The 21,844-nt window shown below is 43.3% G+C and overlaps 1 protein-coding gene across 2 annotated transcripts in view; it reads right to left on the bottom strand.

Moving 5' to 3' along the window:
* OGDH (oxoglutarate (alpha-ketoglutarate) dehydrogenase (lipoamide)) overlaps positions 1-20,041 on the bottom strand; it is a 67,337-nt gene extending 47,296 nt beyond the window's left edge. For both annotated transcript variants that reach the window (XM_010829040.1, XM_010829039.1), the window contains exons 1-2: positions 19,934-20,041; positions 6,566-6,816 (exon numbers count right to left, since the gene is read on the bottom strand). In XM_010829040.1, the coding sequence (XP_010827342.1) occupies positions 6,566-6,787 (222 nt within the window). In that variant the 5' untranslated portion in view covers positions 6,788-6,816; positions 19,934-20,041. The remainder of the gene's footprint in view (positions 1-6,565; positions 6,817-19,933) is intronic.
* Between the last annotated feature and the right edge of the window lie 1,803 nt (positions 20,042-21,844).

Below are 21,844 nucleotides of genomic sequence, written 5' to 3' on the forward strand. Positions count from 1 at the left end.
CTGACCCAAGATTTGTTTTGATCACAGCCATGGGTAGGAGTGGCAGTGTGTAAGTTCTGGGTGGGGCATCCAAGGCCAGCAGGCTCTTCTCCCCTCCCCTCTCCTCTCAGAAATACGCTGAGCCCTGTGAGGCGGTCACTCTGGTCCCTGGATGACGGCAGGGCCTGGCGAATAGTTAGCACCAAATGCCAGATGTGAGGAGGTCCTTTGTGGGGCTGCAGCCTAGCTGAACCACAGCTGCACGGGAGCTGGGAACCAGGAGAAAGACTTCGTTGGTGGTGTTTTGAGTTGCTAGCTTTTAGGGTTATTTATTTCATGAACACTCACAGGAACTAGATTTTTATTGCAGGAAAATATTATATGCAGGACATCTGTGACCACTCTCATGAGCAGTCTTCCTGGGATTCCTCAGCAAGTGAGAGCCCATGCCCTCTGCCTGGCTGGTTGCAGCCAACAGTGCATTCTGTCAACTCAGCGTCACAACTTCCAAGGGCAGCCATGTGGGACCACACGCACATCTGATCCCCCGTGCGCCTACTGGGCATCCCACCTGGAGGACCCAGTCCAGCCAAACCAAGCCTCGGGCCCAGAGAGAATTGTGTGTCTGTGAGTCATGACCACTTAGAGAGAAGGCCCTAAACTTACAACCTGCTCGCAGACAGCAGAACCCAGAGCCTGGCAGACCCTCAGTGGGGTCTGGCACAGATGGAACAGGAAGAGCCAGTGGCCTAGAGGCTCTGAGCTGATGCTGATCACCAACCACCACAGCTCCTTTCTGGGAAAAGCCCCAAAGGATCCCTCCTTCTGACAATGTTTCCTTCCTTCCTTCCTCAGAAAGGAGGCGCCAGGAGAGTGGCTGGGGTGGAGCTCGCCACTCCCTTCTCAAGAGCAGACCCAGCCCCAAGGATGACGCTCCTTTCTTGCTTCTGATGTTCTCCTTCCCCTTGCGGTCACTCTGGATCCCTCTGCAGTTATCACTGACATTTAAAAACCCACTATTTTTGCTTAGCATACAGTATGAAAGGGTAATCATTAAAAAGTCATGCTCCCAAAGATGCAGCATGCTTTTATTCCAAGTCTGCCCTCCTCTCGCTGCAGGCTCAGCTTTGTCAGCGCCCGATGCCCTCACCCTCTTCCAACTGCCAAGGGGTCCACATCCCCACAGCGCTTCACAAAATAAGCAAACACTCCTCTGCTTGACCCCTGGGGCCTCTCAACACATGTCGCAGCCCAAACTTTTGGTTTTCACGTACTGCCTTTGGCTCCAGGCACCGAGCCCCGCAGGACCCTCTCCAGTGCTCACTGAGTGCCCCCCAACCCTCTGTCCCTCTGCAGTGCCTTTCCTGGGCACAGGCACACTGTCCCTGGTCAGGCCTATTCCTTACCATTCAAAGTTCAGTATGACTGGCACTTCCCTTCAGAAGCTGGTGGGGTTTACCCTGTGCTCTAACTGTGCTTTGCTTATAGAATTTTTACAGGCCTGCAAGCTAGAGGGCCCTGAATGCTCACACCTCCTGACAGCAACTCAGTCCTCCAAAAAACATTGTCCCGAGCTGCAAACTGCCACACACGTAAAGTGAAGGCGCTGCTTCATGACCCCTACACTTTTCAAAGGTGCAAATTTTATTTCCCTGATCGTATAAACACAAATCCTTTAAGAGTAAAACACCATACTGGAGTTTTACTGGAGTTAGGGAAGATATTCTTAGCGGTTTAGTTGATTTAAAACAAAAAGTCACCAGGGTTGAGATTCCTCCTGATGTAGGAAGCTCAGTATGGAGAAACTTCAAAATGCAATTGAACAGCCTTGTTCACTGAAAGCCCATTAAGCATACCATGTGCGTGTTTTTCTCCAAGGCCAGCAGAGAACTAGAGGGCACCATGGCTGTTTTTAAAGTGCAGCCAAGGCAGTTTCAAGCGGCAGGATGAAAAGGAATGGTGTCACTGCATACTGTGGATGACACATATCTGTTTCTGCTTTGCTTGTCTGGTTCAATTACAGAAAATTACAGGATTGTGTTTCATAAGCAGAGAAGAAAGAAGAACAGCGTGGGCCTGAAGGGCGGCGTGGCCAAGTTCAAAGAGGTGGGACCGAGAGCCTGGAATTCGCACCTCAAGTCCCTAAGAGGTCCTGTTGTGACCATGCGAGACAAGAAAGCTGTTATTACTCTTGGCGGCAGGCTGGCAAAAGGCAGGAGAGGAAATGGACTCAGTTAGCAGTGGAGGAAGACAGGCTTTCAGGAAGTGGGCAGAGGTCACTCAGAAGGCCAGGCAGGGGAAGCAAGCTCTAACGGACAAAGGACAACGTGCCAGCCCAATCAAAAGGGGCAGGGAGGGCACCACAGGGAGGAGAAGGCACAGGGCCTGAGCCTGGGTCCTCCCAGGCAGGGCTGACACCACATGATGCCTGTGGGTGGGGTCCTCTGAGGGTTCAGCAGCTCTCAGTTACCTGTTTGTCTAAAACACTAACAAGGACAATATGGCTTTGATTCTGTATTTTAGATGTAATTAAAAATAAGACGTCACAATCTGACTTATCCCCAACATGGCCAAGACCTAATGAGTGGGGGTTTTGCATGCTGACAGACCAAGCCTGGCTGAAGGTTCCTAAAAGGTTCGTGTAGTTAGATTTACTTGACAATGTGTTTAATACTGAAGTGCAGAGGCTGGACTGTAGAAAACGATGGGGAAGAGATGGCTGTCCAGGAAAGGACCACACCAAAGGACAGGAAGACAAGAGTACAAAGGCAGATCCAGGGCCGATCAGGTAACTGGGCACAGAGGTGCAGGGAGTGCCCGGGGGCTTTGCACCCCTGAACTGCTCGATTACTACAAACATAACTTTCATAATTAGACATCTAGAAACAAAAGTCTTCTTTAAAGAGAGGGATAAGACAAAACTATAAAGTAAATTATAAAGTCAAAAATGAAATACACACTGAGAATCAGACTACAGTATTAGAGAATTACCTTGCTAGTTTGTTAGATATGGTTAAGAAACCATTCCCTTGTTAGAGTCACTCAGGTACATTTATGACAGAAATAATAATGGTTTGAGATTTGCCTTAATAAACACAAGTGGGAAGTATTTTACAAAACAAACCAACAAACAGAGAAATAAGCAGGGAAGGAGTAGATTTTTAAGGTCTGGCAAACTGTAGAGAGATGCTGAAGCTGGGCACTGGGTCTCCTCGTGGAGGTTCACCTTATACTCCTGTCAACTGGGGGGGGAAGCACAATGTTAGAGTTGTGAGTTACATTTTATTTGGAGCAAAATGAGGACTATAGCCAGGGAGTCAGCATTTCGTATAGCTCTGAGGAACTGCTCCAAGGAGGTTGGGGGGTGGTCAGGATATTCGTAATTTTGGTGAAGGGAGAGTATATGCAACCAAGCACTTATTCTTTGCAGAAGGCTGATCTAATCTTGTGAAGGTTACTGCTAATCACAAGGAGTAGATGTCACTATGAAGGAATTTAGTGCTTTTCTAGATATGAGGAGATGAAAGAACTGGGTTCATAAAATCTTCCCTGGAAAATAATCTAACTACCTGAAGACCTGTCCTGCCAGTTTTTTCCAGAGCCCAGAGCGCCTGCTTTCTGACCTCCTCCTTGAACTCCTTTCAAGCGGTGTTAAAGGTTAGCGGCTGCAGAGGTTCATAATTTGATCTTTGGAAAGGTAGATAGCAAGTGTGAATTTGCAGTTGACACTCTTACTACATGTTTGACAGGTCATAAAAAGTTTAAGAAATAACAGGAGAGCAGAGAGGCAGAGATGCTAAATGTGTTCTGTTTCTGCTGAAAAAAGTCCAGTCCTAGCAGCTCCCCCGTGAGCCCTCTGCAAATGGAGGGAAGAGCACAGCAACTGAACCAGCTCTCAGGCAGGGAGTCTGATATCCCCTATCTGACGCAGAAATGAGAGATCAGAAAGATGATCAACCCAAATCTTAAAAGCTAATTTTCTTTATATCTCCCTATTTTTTTCTAACACAGACCAAAATAAAGCATTTTTAACAAAGTCAACAATTTCCAAGATCTTCTGTGTGTCATAGATGCCTCTGAAAATCTGAGCAAAGCTCTGGAACATCTCCATCAAAAAGTAAGCACACATCAGTTACTGGGCCTAATTCAATGTGGAGAGGTGATCAAGTCCACTTTGCTGGGAAGCCCGAGAAGGGGCACTGCCGCTGTGAATGTCCACTGATTTACACCATCCTGCCCCTCTCCCTCTAGGATACGCTGAGTCCCCAGAGAACCTGACAACAGAAATCAGCAGATGAAATCCGGCCCAAAGATGCCAACCTGCATGTATTCTCTTATTAAATTACAAAGTCCTTTTTGGAGATCCTTTCCCCACACCCCTGGAGAGTCTCAAAGAGGTGCTTGCTCTGACCAGTGGAGCCCGAGGAACCAACCCTCGCTCTAGACCCTTCCTCAGAAGGCTGCCTCAGTTTCATCAGTAGTCCTCTCACTGTGCTGTCCTCACTCTAGGACAGATGGACTCCGTGACTATTCCACCCAGCCTGAGAGCCCCCAAGTGCTTCCCAGTCATCACATGCTACCTTTCTTGACGCTATGTGATAAAAATACTTTTCAAGAATTGGTGGGGGGGGGGGGGGGAATTAGTGCCGCAAAGAGCATTTTTAGGGTGGTGAAAATACTCTGTATAATATATTGTAACGGTGATGTAATACATAATACATGTCATTATGTATTTGTTCAAAACCACAAATGCACACCACCAAGAGTGAACCCTGGTGTAGACTATGGGCTTTCGGTAATGATGACATGTCAGTGCAGGTTCATCAATTATATCAAACATAAGTCTGGTGGGGAATGTTGATGGTTGGGAGGTTCCATGTATAGGGGCAAGGAGTGAGTACATGGCATCTCTCTGCACCTACCCCCCAATTTTGCTGTAAACCTAAAACTCCTCTAAAGAGCAAATCTTAAAAAAAACTTTTAAGCAATAACAACAGTAATGATATTAACACAAATACTAATAATGGTGACAGTCACTGTGATGGTTGCTGCTCCACTTTTCAGAGCTCTGCATCGCAGAGTGGTGTGCTTCTTCTCTGCAACCCATTCCTGTGACGCAGGGCATCCATACATGGACACCCCCAAGCCTAGATCCGTATTATCTCCTAAGAGCTCATTCCAGTGCTATTCCCCCCTAAACTAAATAGAACTTAAGAAAACTTGTTTGGTTCTACAAAGAGGTTATATCTGAGAAAAGGAAGGTGAGGGACAGCCTGGACATGAGACGAAAGTCTGACTCTAAAACCTCTGGGCTAAGTTTATTTGAAAGAGAACCTTGCAGCAACTGTCCTCAGAAACTGCTAATATCTGACGTCACTGGCAGGGCCAGTTTTATAGGGCACTTCTTTCTGGGTAGTCCACTTGTCTACCATCTTGGGAGACACACCCCAGATCTCCTCCCATAGGAAACCAGATTTCACCTTGCTCATGGAGCAATGCAGCTTCCAGGTTGCCATGAAAACAGGGAAGGAAAAGACCTGGCTAGATGTCCTCCTTTGCCAGGCAAGGAGGTTCAGACCAAGAGGTGGCATTATCATACCAAGAGCCCTGATAAAACAGGGCTGGGGGCTCCCGCAGTCACACAAACATATCCAATCCTAAATGTCACTAACACTTTAGGGTAAAGGGTAAAGATTATACTCGAAGGCCTGACAGAAGCAGGCTGCTTTCTGAAGACAAATCCCTACAATTCACAAGGAAGGAAGAGGCCAGATCAACAGAGATGGCAGCCAGCCTCTGATGGGCACTTCCTCTGCGTAGACCCTGAACACCTCGCATATACTGTCTCCTCAGATCTTCCCACACCCTGCAAATGGGCCACAAGGAGCTAAGCAGCTTGGGGACCCACCCTTCAGCACCTGTACTGGGCCAGCTTCCTGACCGGAAAGCCAAGAAACAGTTATCAAAACTCATAAATATCACTGGCCAAAATGCTCTGAAGAAGTTCTGCCACCAAGCATGCTCTGTATCAAGTAACCACATGAAGGGAGAGGTTCTAAGGAACAGCCTCATACGTCAACACAGAGAAATTAGAAGGAAGCCTTCACAGAATTTACTTTTAAATACAGGAGAGGAACATAAACATGCTGATCTAAAATGTCATTTGTAGAGAAATCTCATGAGATGGTTTTCAGGTGTCCCGAGGACAGTGGGATGGACAAGCTTCCTGAAGGTCCTTCCTTCCGTGCGCTTCCGCCGTCCTGCAGCAGCCTTGGTGATGTCCTGGGAGTGGTGCAAGTGGTTCGTCACCTCCGTGGGGGTTTAACACGTTGGCTGTTCCAGGGAGCAAGGCCTTGAGCGTGCCGCAAATGGAGAGAGGGAAATGCCCCTCCAGAGAAGGTGGCTCCTGTTGGGCCTGGGCTGACGGTCGAGTTGGGTTGATGCAAAGAACTCGAGTCGGTGGGGCTTCTAGCCGCCTGCCTAACTTTCTTCTTGAGGGTCCTTAGAACACATGCACTTACCTGGACAGCCAGCCACCACCGGCCAAGACTCCAAACACGAAGACACCTGCTCCTTTGAGCCTTACCTTGTGTACACTTTTGGGGTTTTCCAACCAAGCATAGTACATTTCCTCCACATAGTTCGAACTAGTCCCGCTGAGGAAAGGCTCTGCAGCAACGGGGGCAGTATAGCACCGTATCTGCCCAAACGTCCTAGCTGCTGCTGGTCTGTTTTGTGAAAATGTCTTCACAGTCTGGGAAGCCGTTAACGGCCTCAACTTAGCAGCACAAGTCCTTAAGTGAAACATTCTTGTCCTGATGTCTCTCTCACGACTGTCTGCACCAAAAAAAAGAAAGAGAAGTTAGAAAGCGCATTTTAGCAGACAAGCCTACTGGGGGGAAAACCTCTCAGACTCTGGCTGGAGGAGAAAGAGTCTGTAAATGCACGTGTGGCTGTGTGTTCTGCTTGAGAGAGCACGGCAGAGCACGAGGTAGTCAAGTGGACCAACCTTCTACATACAGGGCCTGCACTCAATATGGGGAGGCAAGAGCACAGCTGCAGAGGTCATGGTCTTCACTTGCAAGTTTTGATCTAGGTTGAGGGCTATGATATATCATGACAGGGGCGCTTCCCTGATGGCTCAGCAGTAAAGAACCTGCCTGCAATGTAGGAGATGCACGTTCGATCCCGGAAGTCAGGAAGATCCCTTGGAGCAGGAAATGGCAACCCACTCTAGTATTTTTGCCTGGGAAATCCCATGGACAGAGGAGACTGGTAGATCCCCACAGTCCATGGGGATCGCAAAGAATTAAGACATGACTGAGCACATATAAATTTATATGTTGTGTAAAACAACTATAGGAAAAGGCAACAAGGATGAATTAAGGATTAGGTTAGTATTAATTGCAAAAGGAGAAATACTTTCTAATCTATCCGGAGATTACTGAGCCCTGATGGACTCCTGGTATTCTGGAGAACACAGAAACACTGGGGAAATATTTTGCTCACCCTCAAATAATTTATCTTTGAGCAGAAGAAAAAAATATATTAAAAATAATTACAGCAAAAGCACTGAGCACCTGAGAGGCACAGAAAATACCAACAAAACTCCCTGGGAGAACCCACTTCTCCTAAGTGCTCCTTTCCAGCAGCCAGGAAAGTTTGGGGAAGGGCACAGACAATAGGGAGGCCTTCGCTCTGAAGAGGAGGGGAAGGCAAGGATTTACAAGAATCAGTAGGAAGAAAGATCAGACAGATGGAAAAGTTTGAAAAACACAGGGGAGGAGCAAGAATTGTCTTGGCCGGCTGGAGGAATGGACTAGCTGGATGGCCAAGGGTCCGGATGCCACATTTCCTAAAACTGGAGCCAGGAGAGGGCCAACAAGGGAGGCAGGGGGCTCTGAAAGACAAAGGTATGGACAGCAGTGACCACAGAAGAGTCCACCTACCTCGCACTACTCTACAGTCAGTAGCTTGACCTGTTAGGACTCTTCCAAACCCACCAACTCCCTCAAGGCGGGCATTAGCTCTTCTGCTTTATAGGTCACCTTTCTGAGTTTGTTTACACTTTCCCCAAGGTTGAATGGATCTTGAGTTTGATGGTTGTAATTTTACTAAATATAATATATAACTCTAACTACACTATCCACTTTACAAAAGCAGCTGATGCACCCACTAGACCATGAAAGAGTTTAGACTGTCTGGGTTGGGAAGATCCCCTGGAGGAGGGCATGGAACCCACTCCAGTATTCTTCCTGGAGAATCCCCATGGGCAGAGGAGCCTGGCGGGGCTACAGTCCATAGCATCGCACAGAGTTGGACACGAATGAAGTGACTAAGCAGCTGCAGCGGAGGGTCTTGAACCACTTCCAATCATGTGTAAGCATTCAGATGCCTCTGGAAGGGGACAAGGACACTGTGCTGCTTCTCTTCCCATAAAAATCCCAGCTGCCCAATGGTCTCTTCCAGTCATAGCAAAACAGACTGGGGAAGGGGAGGGGAGCCGTTGGGCAGAAGTGAGGCTCACCATAGCCCTCTGCCCTGGGAAGTGGTGACTGATGGTCTAATAAACGATTGGCCTTAAAGCAAGTGCCCTGACTGTAAAGTGGGAATCACACCTCACCTCCACTCCTGCCTGAAGGAAATCCAAGCTTTGAGACAGGTTGAGAATTACCCAGAAATAAATGTTACATAAACTATCCTCTACATCGTTTGTAAGAACCCCTTCTCTTGACCCAAATATGATCAGGATATGCATAAAGGACACTGGCCTGTTTGGCTGCTTGAAAAAGACAGGTCAGCAAAAGTAGAATTTCAAAGCTAAACAACAAACAAAAACTTGCCCCTTAAAAATTAAATGCAATCTTTAGGATACTATCTTAACTCCTTTTTTAAAAAAAACCTTAAGTAACTTCAGTAGTTCTTCCTACTGCCAACTCTATTCCAATTTTCTCAGCTATTAAGTTTAAGGCTGACAAAAAGCTATCAAAGACACTGATGGCAAAAATACTATGACCGTTGCTTTTCACATTAATTAAAAAAAAAAAACTCAGGCCGACACTCATCTGTTTCCTCCAACGTCATTATTATCTGCTGCTGCTGCTGCTAAGTTGCTTCAGTCGTGTCCAACTCTGTGCGATCCCATAGATGGAAGCCAACCAGGCTCCCCCATCCCTGGGATTCTCCAGGCAAGATTGGGAGTGGGTTGCCATTTCCTTCTCCAATCACTATTATCTAGGCAGCTTGAAATACTCTGAGTTGAAGTATTCTCCTAGAACACAGCAGTATCATCACCTCCATTAACAGTCATTATTCAGTTGCTGCAATACCCAATTAACAGGCATCGCACTGACAAGTATGAAACTGTTCATCTCTTCTTCCTAAAGCAGTCCTTCCAATATGATACAGTAAACAAACCACGTTACTGAGTTATCTACAGTCGTAAAATCTGACAAACAGCTCAGTGCTGCCCAGCATAATTACAAACAATCTTCAAACTTCCCTTAAGATGACTCATATGAGTCATAGGAAAACTTTGCCTTCAGCAGACAGCTCAACATCCCCCTGCCTCCACTCCAGGATGACCAGGAACAGCTGTTCCCTATCTGCAATCTGAGAGACCCACAGAGCAGACATCAGGTATACATTTCAGATTCTGGAAGGTTCGGATTCCATCCTTCCAATTCCAGAGTCAACATTAAGAATAGTGCATTTCTGGTAGGAATGCTGAACCGTTCAAACACTTTCATGAAAGCTTTGAGTTGTTAAAAAAGCCCAAGTGTTCTGACTTGTGGTTGAGAACAATATTTCTACTTGATAGGGTGCCAAATATTCTTAGTGGGGAAAGAACAGTCTTTTCAACAGATGATGCCAGGGCAACCGGAAATCCACATGTGAAAAAATGATTTTGGACCCCTGTTTTACACCGTACACAAAATTAACTCAAAATGGATCAAAGACCTACATGCAAGAGCTGACACTGTAAGACTCTTAGAAGGTTTCTAACTTTCAAAATGGAGTAAATCTCCAGAACCTTGAGTCAAACAATGTGCCTTAGGACACCAAAAGTACAAACAACAACAACAAATTGGACTTCATCAAAATAAAAACTTCAGTGTTTCAAAGTGAAAGTCGCTCAGTCGTGTACAACTCTTTGTGACCCCATAGACCAGGCCAAAATAGTGGAGTGGGTAGCCTTTTCCTTCTCCAGGGGATATTCCCAACCCAGGGATCAAACACAGGTCTCCCGCACTGCAGGTGGATTCTCTACCAGCTGAGCCAGAAGGGAAATGCCTAGTGCTTCAAAGGACACCATCAAAAAAGGCAGTCTAAAAAGGAATATATGCAAATTATACAGCTAATAAGGCACATGCATGCAGAATATTAAGAACTCATGACTCAAAAATGTAAATATAACTCTATAATGAAAAGTAACCCAATCAAAAAAACTGCCAAAGGATACAAATAGACATTTTTCAAAAGAAGACACACAAACGATCGGTAAGAATGTTAAAACATACCCAATATCATTAGTCATAAGGCAAAAAAAAAAAAATTGCAAATCAAAATCACAACAAGATAGGACTTCAGGCCCACTAGACTGGATATAATCAATACAATCAAGTGTTGGAGAGAACAGAAGAATTAGAACCCTCATACAATCCGAGTGGGAGTGTAAACTGGTGCAGCCACTTTGGAAAACAGTTTCTCAAAAAGTTAAACATAGAATTACCATGTGGCTCAGCAACTCCACTGCTAGGTATACAACCAAGAAAAACAAAAACATATGTCCACACAAGCCCTTGTACACAGATGTTCACTGCAGCATTATTCATACTAGCCAAAAAGTGGAAAAATTCAGAATGTGATAGAGCCATACTATGTAATAGAACTAAGCAATAAAAAGGAATGAAATACCAATACATCCTGCAACACAGATGACCTTTGAATATATTAAGTGAAAACAGTCATTCACACACAAAAAACACAATATTGTATGACTTCATGTATATGAAATGTTCAGAACAAGCAAATTGATACAGACATAAAGCCCAGGGTTGGGGGCAGTAAGGATCAGACAGGACTGATGGGTATGGGCTTTCTGCATTGACAGGTGGATTTTTTACCACTGAGCCATCAGGAAAGCCCAGGTATGGGTTTTTTGGGGGAAGGGGGAGATGAAAATATTCTAAAACTAGATTATGCTGATGGCCTCACGACATTATGGTATACTGTAAGACATTAAACTGTACAGTTTAAATGGGTGAATTATATGGTATATGAATTACACCTCAATAAAGTTTTTTTTAAAATCTTTGTCAACAAATATGCCCAACCCTAAACTTCATTGATTCTTTTTTTGGCTACACAGAATGGCATGCGAGATCCTAGTTCCCCGACTAGGGATCAAACCCATGTCCCTGGCATTGTGAGGTGGGTTCTCAACCACTGGACCACCAGGGAAACCTCTCAATAAAGTTGTTTTTTAAAAAGTCTAAGGAGAAACACGAATCTGTCAATATCAATAAAGTACACAAAGTGACACTCTTTGTAACCATTAATTTCAATACACAAGTATATAAATCTATACATTTGAGAAAAATAACATTAAAAAAAAGAAGCAAAAACTAAAGCAAAATTTGTTTTTAAGGGTTAAGTGCTCTGCCCTTAGGAAAATAAAACAGAACTTTATCTGCGCCTAAACATTCCCCAGTTAGGCAGCACACACTTTACCCAAGGTCACCTCCCCATTCACAGGATGGGGAGATAAACTGACTCCTGACGTCTATGACCGTCATGCTGGCTAGGCAGAGGAGTAATCAGAGGTAAAAACAGCTTGGACAGTTTCTCAGGACATGAGTCTTTGAGGGAAAAGCACATGCATAGTTAAATGGTTGTTACCACTGTATGTTGCCTGAGAACCATTTTAAAAGTACAACTTACCTTGAAAGGCGATTTTTTTTTTGGGGGGGGCGCATTTCAGACTCAAGATTCTCATAACAAGTCAAGAAAACAATGCTTGCTACATACCCACGGCTGTTACTCCAATATTCTAGCTTTAGCAGTGATACAAAGACATTAGGTACAGAGAGAGCACAAATACCAATTCTCTTTTACTGGCTGAGAATCTAAGGAGAATTCAACATCTTTCACCTGTGATGCCTCATCAACCATAAACTGAGAGGGAGGTAATGCAGGTTACTCTTAAACTGCAAAGGTATTTTGCCATCATTAGATGAGTGGTGGCTGAGCCTGCAGGGCAAACAAAGCAGAATGATCCTCACTATGTGAGCCTTAAATGTGCCACTTGATCTATGGTCAGTTTCCTCTGCCATAAAGTGAAGGGAACAATCAGTCCTGCTTTCTCAATGTCTTTTGTAACTATGATACAAAAATGAAAGAATTTTACACTTTAAAAATACTTTTATGACTAAAGGACAATTTACCAGAAAAACAAAAAACCAACCAACCAGCCAAATAAACAAACAAAAAACAAGAAAAGCAATCCTGCAGCTAATGCTATCTCTTAAAAAAGCTGAAGTTTCCAAGGTAAACCTAAACAGAAGTAAACTTGGAGCGGGTAACTGACCAGACTGTAAGGAAGGACTTCCACCTCTGAACCAGGAACCCTAAACAAGCTTCAGTGCACAGGCCTGAAGACTGAGCTGTCCTTCCCCAGACTGACACTGTTAGCAGAGGTGCCCTGACTGTGGTGATGCATGGTATAGGTAAGCTGGCATCTTTTAAAGGTGTTGGTTAAAGTACAAATTATTAAAATTTTATGAAAAGAAAGGGCAGTTGTCAATATTTATTAAAAACTTAAAAAGTATATACAGAACTTCTGTTTCCCACTACATGCAGCTAATAATAAGAGATGTTTCATTAAAAAAAAAAATCACGATTCTGAAAGGTGGAGAGGAGACAGACTGGGAAGGGATCTTGGGGCCCAGAGGACTCAGAATTGAGTTCTCATTTTCTTTTTGCCTCATATATTCCAGGCTAGGTGCTGAAGAAGTTGGCAACCCAGAAATACCAACTACTGTAGACTCAAAAAAAGCTGCAACGTAAGTCTGCCCTCTCAGGCCAGCGGACTGAGAATGGGGCAGTCTAGCAGGACAGGATATTTTTAGACAATAACCACTCTACTGCAACCAACCCCACAGAAAAATGGTGGCCCGCTCCCACTCCACCTGGTAGTATCAGAGAAGATCAGCGACTTTCATCCCCACCAGTGACAACGACCCCCTCCCCCCAACAACATTAGTACAGGCCAGGAGGGAGCCTGGATTTTACTGCCCAGCAGCACAAGGCAGGGTGGAATCACAAAGGTCTAACTGAGAAATTACCACACAGCAGTGACAAGGAATCCCTACCCACAGATACCAAGGAGGCCAGGTGAGGAGCCTCTGCCTCCACCCAGTAATAACCAGGCAGCACCTCCTATCCCCCCAGCAGTGTCAGAAGCCTGTTCTGTTGCGCTCACCAACACTAAGATGACACACATTAGAATAACGTGGCAAAGCTGTAGAAGAGCCAGCATCAATATGCTTCCACAAGCAACTATGAACATGCTTGAAACAAATGAAAATAGCCTCAGTAAAGAAAAAGAAGATATAGAGATGAACCAAATGGAAACTTCAGAACTGAAAATTACAATAACTAGCATAAAAAACCTGATAAACATGAACAAAAGGAATTTCCCATTCTGAACAAGAGGAAATAGACTGGGGGAAAAAAACTAGGGCCTCAGGGACATGTGGGACTATAATAAAAGACCTAATGCTGCATATAAATGTCATCAGAATCTCATGAGGAGCAGAAAGGGGAAGGGGCTGAAAATGTATTCAAAAAAATAATGGCTGCAAAATTTCCAAATTTAGCAGAAGACATAAACTTACAGATTCAAGAACCTGAGAGAACCCCAAACAAAATAAACCCGAAGAAATACATTCCATGATACATCATAAGCTTTTGAAAACTACAAACAACTCAAATAGTATATTTCTCACCAGAAACTATGAAGGCCAAGAGAAAGTGGCACAACACTTTTCAAGTGCTGAAAGAAAATAACTGTTAATCCAGAGCCCTATAGCCAGCAAAAACATCCTTCAGGAAAAAGGGGGGAAATAAAGATCTTAGATGAAGAAAAACTAAAACAATTTATGGACAGAAGATTTATCTTAAATGAATGGCTAAATGAAATCCTGTAAACAGAAAGTAAATGATAAAAGGAAAACTTGTAATATCATGAAGAAAGAAAGAACAAAAACAAAATATAGGTAAATATAATTTCCTTTCCTCTGCTGCTGCTGCTAAGTCGCTCCAGTCGTGTCCAACTCTGCGACCCCATAGATGGCAGCCCACCAGGCTCCCCCGTCCCTGGGATTCTCCAGGCAAGAACACTGGAGTGGGTTTCCCTTCCTCTAGAATCTTGTAAATGATGTGTAATGGATGAAGCAAAAATTACGACACACCTGATATGGTTCTAATGCTGTGTCTGTAGAAGAATTATTTAAGACAATTTTAAGTGGAGTAGGATAAAGTGATGTAAACAGAGATATGGTTTCCATATTTCACTCAAAATGATAAAATGATGACACTAGTAGACTGTGATAAATTATGTACACACAATGCAATACCTAAAAATCCACTAAAAAAGCTACACAGATACACTAAAAAAATACTACATGTAATTAAAAGTGGAATTTAAAAATGTGTTCAAGTTAAAAAAAGAAAAATGTGTTCAAGTAATCCACAAGGGGGCAAGAAAAAGAAAGCAGAGGAACAAAAAACAAAAAAGAAAATAAAGAATAAAATAGCAGATATAACTCCTAACATATCAATTATTACACTAAATGTAAATGATCTAAATATACCAATTAGAGACAGGCAGAATGGATAAAACAACAGGATCTGATAATATAAGAAATTTCAAATATAACAATACAGGAAGCTTGGAAGTGTAAGGATGAAACATTATGTATCATACAAACATTAAGCAAATGAAAGCAGGAGTTTATTTCATCATCTAATACTACTACTATTATCAGACAAAATAGACATCAGAGCAAAGAAAATTACCAGAGATACTAATGACAAAAGATTAATCTACCAAGAAAATACAGCAATCTTAAATCTTAAAATATAGCAATCTTAAATCTATGTCATACCAAACAACATAACTGCAAAATATGTGAATCAAACTAATAAAAGTGAGTGGAGAAAAAAACAAATTTAAATTATAGTTGGAAACTTCAACTCCTCTTTCAACAAGAGACAGAAAAGCTAGATATGAGGTCAGCAAGGAAACCAAGAAACTCAAAAGTACAAACTACAACAACTTATCCAGTTTGAAATAGCTACTCAAGAAATTTCATGTGTAATTTAAAAGCTCCTGAGAAAACAGACTCTAGGAAATTTCCTGGCACTCCAGTGGTCAGGACTCTTTACTTCCACTGCTGGGGGCATGGGTTTAATCCCTGGTTGGAAACTTAGATCCACATGTGGCAATGCCAAAAACAAAACAAACAAAAAACAATGCAATCTACCATACTGACAGGCTTGAAAAGAAAAACTGCATGCTCATATCAATAGATGCAGATAAGGCACTTGACAAAATTCAACCACCAGGATAAAAACTCTCAGAAAACTAGGAATAAAAGGAAACTTTAACTTGATAGTAAGCCTCCACAAAAGCCTACAGCTAATACATACTACTTAATTGTGAAAGAGTGACTGCACCTTTTTAAAACTGGGAGCAATGTAAGGATGTCTACTTTCATCCCTACTATTCAATATACTACTGAGAACTGTAGCCAGTGCAATAAGCCAAAAAAAGGAATTAAAAGGCATACAGATCAGAAAATAAGAAATAAAACTACTACTATTTGCAGATCACATAATTGATTATCTATGTATAAAACTTTAAGGAACCTACAAAAACATTTATAGAATAAGTGAATTTGCAAGGTCATAGGATACAAGATAAATATATGAAAACCAACTGTATCTCTACAAACTATCAAAGGACATATGAAAAAGAATTTTTAAAAAGGAAACTGTAAGTCTAACAAAACGTGTACGAGGCTTGTATGCTAAAAACTACAAAATACCAATGAACAAAATAAAAAAACCTAAATAAATGAGAGACATACCTTGTTGGTGGACTGGAAGATTATCTCCAAACTGTTACACAACTCTAGCACAATTCCTATCAAAATCTCAGTTAGAATTTCTGTAGACAGAGGTAAGATTACTCTAAAATTTATAGGCAAAGGCAAAGGAATTAGATTAGCTGAGACAATAGTAGTGGGAAGAACCGATTTACTTAATTTCAAAATTATGTAACTTCAATAATCATATTGTATGGTACTGATGGTGAGACAGACAAAAAGACTGATGAAACACAACAGAGGACTCTAAAACAGACCCGTACAAGCACAACCAAGTGATATCTGGCAAAAATGTAAAAGCAATTCAATGGAGGAAGAACAGTCTTCTCAACAAATGCTGCTAGTTGGATATTTATAGTGGAAGGAAAGAGAGAGAAAGAATAAACGGAAAAGAAAAGAAAGAAATCACTCAAGCTAGAATTCACACCTTATATAGAAATCAACTTGAAGTCGATTATAAATTTAAATGTACAACACAGAACTATAAAACTTATAGAGAAATATGTAACAGAAACAAGAGCGAGGTGGTCTTTAACTTGCTACTAAAAGCACAACCCAGAAAAAACAAAGTTCATAAACAGGACTTGACCAAAATTAAAAAAGTTTTTGCTCTCCAAAAGATCCCATTAAGAAGATGAAGACAAGCTACAGACAGGAGAAAATATCTGCAAACCACATATCCAACAAAGGACTAGAATGCTTAAGAAATTCTCAAAATGAAACATTAAAAACTGCAAATGATCCAATTACAAAATGGGCAAAAGATATGAATAGGTATTTCATGGAAGAGGCAAATAAACACATTCAGTATCACTAGCCATCAGGGAAATGCAAATTAAAACCACAATCACTACGCATCTATTAGAATGGCTAAAAATTTTTTAATGGTATTAAATGCTACCAAGAATATGGAGTAAGTGGGTCACAAACACATTATTGGTGGGAATGTACAAGAAAAGTCTGTAATAGAATGTAACAGAAAAGTCTGTCTACTTTTAAAAAAACTAAACATGAAACCACCCTATGACCTAGTGATTACACTCCTGGGAATTTTTCTCAGAGAAATGAAAACTTCTGTTCACATAAAAACCTGTATATATATATATATATCCTATGTAAGAGTGCAATGTGGGGCTGTTCAACACAAACATAATAATGTACTTTTGTGAATGAGAGCTGGCATGTCAAATGCATTCTCTAGAAAAATAACTGGTGTAATATTAAGATTTGTTTTCTAAAGTTGATACTGTCGGTTATTTTTGTGAACAGCCTGATGTTTGGGACCTTTTTTTCTCAAAATAAAAAAGTCCTTATTAAACCAAGAATTTGAAGGAAAAAGAAACCCCAAAAACCTGTATATAAATGTTTACAACAGCTTAACAGTCAAAGAATGGAAACCACCCAGATGTCCTTCAATGACTGGAGACTTAAATCAACTGTGGTACACCAATAGCCTCGTACATCAATAGCATCAAAAGCATAAAAATGAACAAAACTACTGATATAGGCAACCACCTGCATGCATTTTCAGAGAATCATGCTTAGCGAAAAAAGCCAACCCTAAAAGGTTACATACTGTACGATTCTCCTTATGTAACATTCCTGACATGTCAAAACTATAGAAATGGAAAACAGATTAGTGGTTGCCAGGAGCTGAGGAACTGCAGGCAGGATGGAAGTGGGTACAGCCATAACAAGATAACAGGAGGGACCCTTGGCATGACGGAAAGGTTCTCTATCTTGACTGTCAATACCTGGTTGTGATATAGTTCTGAAGTTTTTGTAAAAATGTTATTTAAGAAAATGGGTAAAGGGACAGTGGGATCTCTCTGCACTATTTGTTACAATTGCATATAATTGATTTGCATGTACAATTTCTCAAAATTACAAAATTCTAGAATAAATTTCTCAGTAATTGTACAATTATTCCAAAGTAAAACTATCTAAAAATTTTAAAGAAGATGGTACAGTACTTTTCTCAAATGGGGCAGTAAGGAGTAAGGCTAATTAAAAGCAGATCTGATATACATAGATATATATGCAAGATACACATATAGCATGGTAAATATTGCACTTTTAATAAGCTGTGTGTTCAAATTCAAATGAAATCAACAGAAATTAATGTATTTCTGAAATTAAAGTTAGTCTTTAAAAGTAACTAAATTTTGGTGATGGCTGCTTACTATGAATACACTACAAACTAGTGAATTGTATACTTGAAAGAATGAACAGTATGGTACATGAATTATATCTCAATAAAGCTGTTTAAGGGAAAAAAAAGGTACTTGAAATGTGGAAAATGCTCTTCAAAATTTTATCAGGATACTCTAATCTTTCTTCAACTTTCAAAATCAGCTAATTTGCAAAGCTAGAATAAGTACTATACATTTTCAGACCGTGAGGATCTTGCACAAAAAAACTGCAGTTTGACTACTGCACCTCTTGTTACAGTGCAAGCAAGACTTCATCCAGGCCATTTATCCTTTTAAAGCTGCTCAGAGCCCAAACCTGGGAGTCAGCCTCTACTCCCTGCTTCAAAGTACAGGTAAAACAAAGCAGAGAAACCCCAGGACAAAAGAGAGTTCACACCTCAGGTCTGAGTCACCTCTCCTCTGTCATGGGTGAAGGGCAGAGAGAGCAAGTTCTTGTCTATACTCAGTGTCTCGCCACCAGTTTTCTACCAAGCTTCGTTACACAACTTACACTGACTCAGGTAGCCTTGCGAAAGGAAAAGGGTACACTAGTGTGTTCCTCGAGGAAACGCGCTTCATCTCAACATGAACTACCATATCCCTGGAAGAAAGAAGCGTACTGACTACAGTAGGGTACTGCAAGCTAGTCTGCCCATTAAGGGTGTTGCCCCCAAAGAGTTCACAGGGAGGATGGGTACTCTGGGTACTAAGCATGGAGGGATCCTGAGTATTTGGGCACTGAGCGCGCATGCAGCAGAGAAACCTGTCCATTAAGAGTGTCACCCTGAAGAGCACAGAGAATAGAAACGATGAGTGCTGAGTACAGTAAAGGTACTGAGGATAGTGGAGGTACTAAGTGCTGGAGGGTAATTCACTCAGGGTTCACCCCCGAAGAGCGCAGGGAGGATGGGTATGGGGGTACTGAATACACAGGATACTGTGGGCTAAGCCGCTCCTCAAGGGCGTCACCCCAAGGAACACAGGAAGGATGAGTACGACAGAGGAGTACTGCAAGACAGAGGGGTACTGCACAGTAATCTGTTCCTCAAAGGGTCGTCCCAGGGGCGAAGGGTCAGTCCGGACAGAAGCCGACCAGCGTCTTCGCGCTCTGGGAAAAACGAATGCCCACAATTCACAGCTGGTTCTTCAAGGGCGCGCCACCCTTCCAGCCGTCCAGGCGGGGAGAGGACACAGCCTGACGACTCCCACGTGACGCCTCCTCGACCTTGGGGGTCACCCCTGCCGCTGCGCCCGTTCCCTCACATCCGCCGCGCAGCCCACCCCTCTGCCCATCACAGCCAATGGCTTGCCGCTCCGCGCCCCGCGCGACCTCTGCGCTCGCCCGCACCCGCCAATCTCCGCCCGCCAGGAGGCGCCCCCTGCACCATTGGCTGCCACGTCCGTCTGTCAGGCTCCGTCCCACCCACCTCCCCCCGTCAGCCCCGCTCCAGCCAGCTCCACTCCCTGTCACCGGGGCGGCGGCGACAACGAGGGTGCGGCGGCCTTACCCCATGCCAAGACCCTCGCCGCCTGCCTGACCGGCGCGGAGCCTCCCAAATCCGGCGGGACCCAGCCGCCGCGCAAGCCTACCTGTCTCCGGCTCAGCTCCACCCGAATGAGGCGCCGACACCCCACTCCGGGGCACCAAACTCTCGGCCCCGCCTCAGCGTGTGGCGTCAGCACGCCGCCCCGCCCTAAGACGAGAGGGGCCGCCCCAACCTCGTGAGCGGAGTCTTGACGTCACAGAGTCGCGCCCACAACTCCGGTGGCTCGGCCTTGGGGCGGTAGTGTTAGCTCCGGGGTTGTAGCTTGTTTTTGGACGTCGGGTCCTGACCGGCTTGCGTGACAGTTCTGAAAGGGGTCTGCATGTTGCTAAGTACTGTTTCCTGCAGTAAGCTGTCCGGAGTCCTTTGATGGAGAACTGACCTGGTATGTGATGTCAGAAACAAACCTTGGTCGGCAGTGCGCGCTTGAGGCGCCGCAGGCAGTGACCCACGGAGTGAGAACCAGGAAGTCCTAACCCTGACACTAGGTTTTCCCAAAGTAGGCAACGGGCTCGCGGGAGTCTTCACTTGGTACATGGATGGTTTATTATGCCATTTCATCGAATACCAAGTGGTCATCCGCTTTTAGATGTTATTTTACTTACTGCTGAGAAAGGGAAAGAACAAAAACACTTTTACTAGGACACCTCAATCGTAGATAGAGCACTATTTTCAAAATGTGGAGGACAAAAATCTCAATTTTGTTGAGATATGGTAAGTTGTAAGCAATCACATACAGAGAAAGTCGTTTCAGTTCTTCAGTCTTTATTAGCAAGGGAAAAGCCTCATTTAATGCTAAAGTGTCTTTAATTCCATTTTTTCTTCTTTCCCTTTTCTGACCAAGATAAAACAGGCTCACAACTTTTGGTGGACAATAATATACGTAGAAGTTACTTGGTCTTCCTGATTTGTGATAGGTTATCTTTGAGATATACGGCAAGTAATAGGTTTTCTGATTTACTGTAATGCTAAAATTTTTCTTTTGTAATAAAAATGTCCATTTTAAAACTATAGTAACTAGATACTAGTATGGGAAGGTGGCATCCAAATGACTGACAGGAGGGAAAGGCTGTTCCACACTGTCTTGAATTGTTCCTCCGTGTTTATTCCCCACAATTTAAAGGCAAGGACTGTGTCATGTGGCATAGCCGGGGATACTGGGGTGACAAGGTCATAGGGATCTGACCTTGAAAGCTCCATAGAGGACACAGGTGTCTGAATCTGGGCCGAAATTCAGACAGATTTTGCCACCTGCTGGCAAGTATGATACACACTTGTAGCAAAATTTCTTCAGTGAAGTAAGTGAAAGTCGCTCAGTCCTGTCTGACTCTTTGGGACCCCATGGACTATACAATCCATGGAATTCTCCAGGCCAGAATACTGGCGTGGGTAGCCTTTCCCTTCTCCAGGGGATCTTCCCAACCCAGGGATCAAACCCAGGTCTACGGCATTGCACGCCGATTCTTTACCAGCTGAGCCACCAGGGAAGCCCACATTTCTAAAAGAGAAAGGCAAAGTAGAGGTGGGCTTTTTTTTTTTTTCTTTTGTTTTTTAAGTAGGGAGTAAGGGGCTTCCCTGAGGCTCATTAGTAAAGAATGAGCTTATTGCTCCTGCAGTTCAGGAGCCTCTGGTTCTATCCCTGGGTCAGGAAGGTCCGCTGGAGGAGGAAATGGTAACCCATTCTGGTATTCTTGCCTGAAAAATCCCATAGACAGAGAAGCCTGGTGGGCTGCATTCCAGAGGGTTGCAAAGAGATGGATACAACTGAGTGACTGAACACACACACACACACATCAGTGCGTGTGAGAACAAAGTTAGGCTGATATGTGTTCTGAGGATTTGAAGACTAGGAGAAAGTGAAGGAACCAAGGAACAAACCAGTATTTTTTTTTCTTTCTCTTTTTATTGTGGTAAAGTATAAGAAAAAATTTGTCTTTTTAAAGTACAATTTAGTGGC

The sequence above is a fragment of the Bison bison genome, unplaced genomic scaffold (genome assembly GCF_000754665.1).
Source record: "Bison bison bison isolate TAMUID 2011002044 unplaced genomic scaffold, Bison_UMD1.0 scf7180017864499, whole genome shotgun sequence".
Classification (NCBI taxonomy): Eukaryota; Metazoa; Chordata; class Mammalia; order Artiodactyla; family Bovidae; genus Bison; species Bison bison.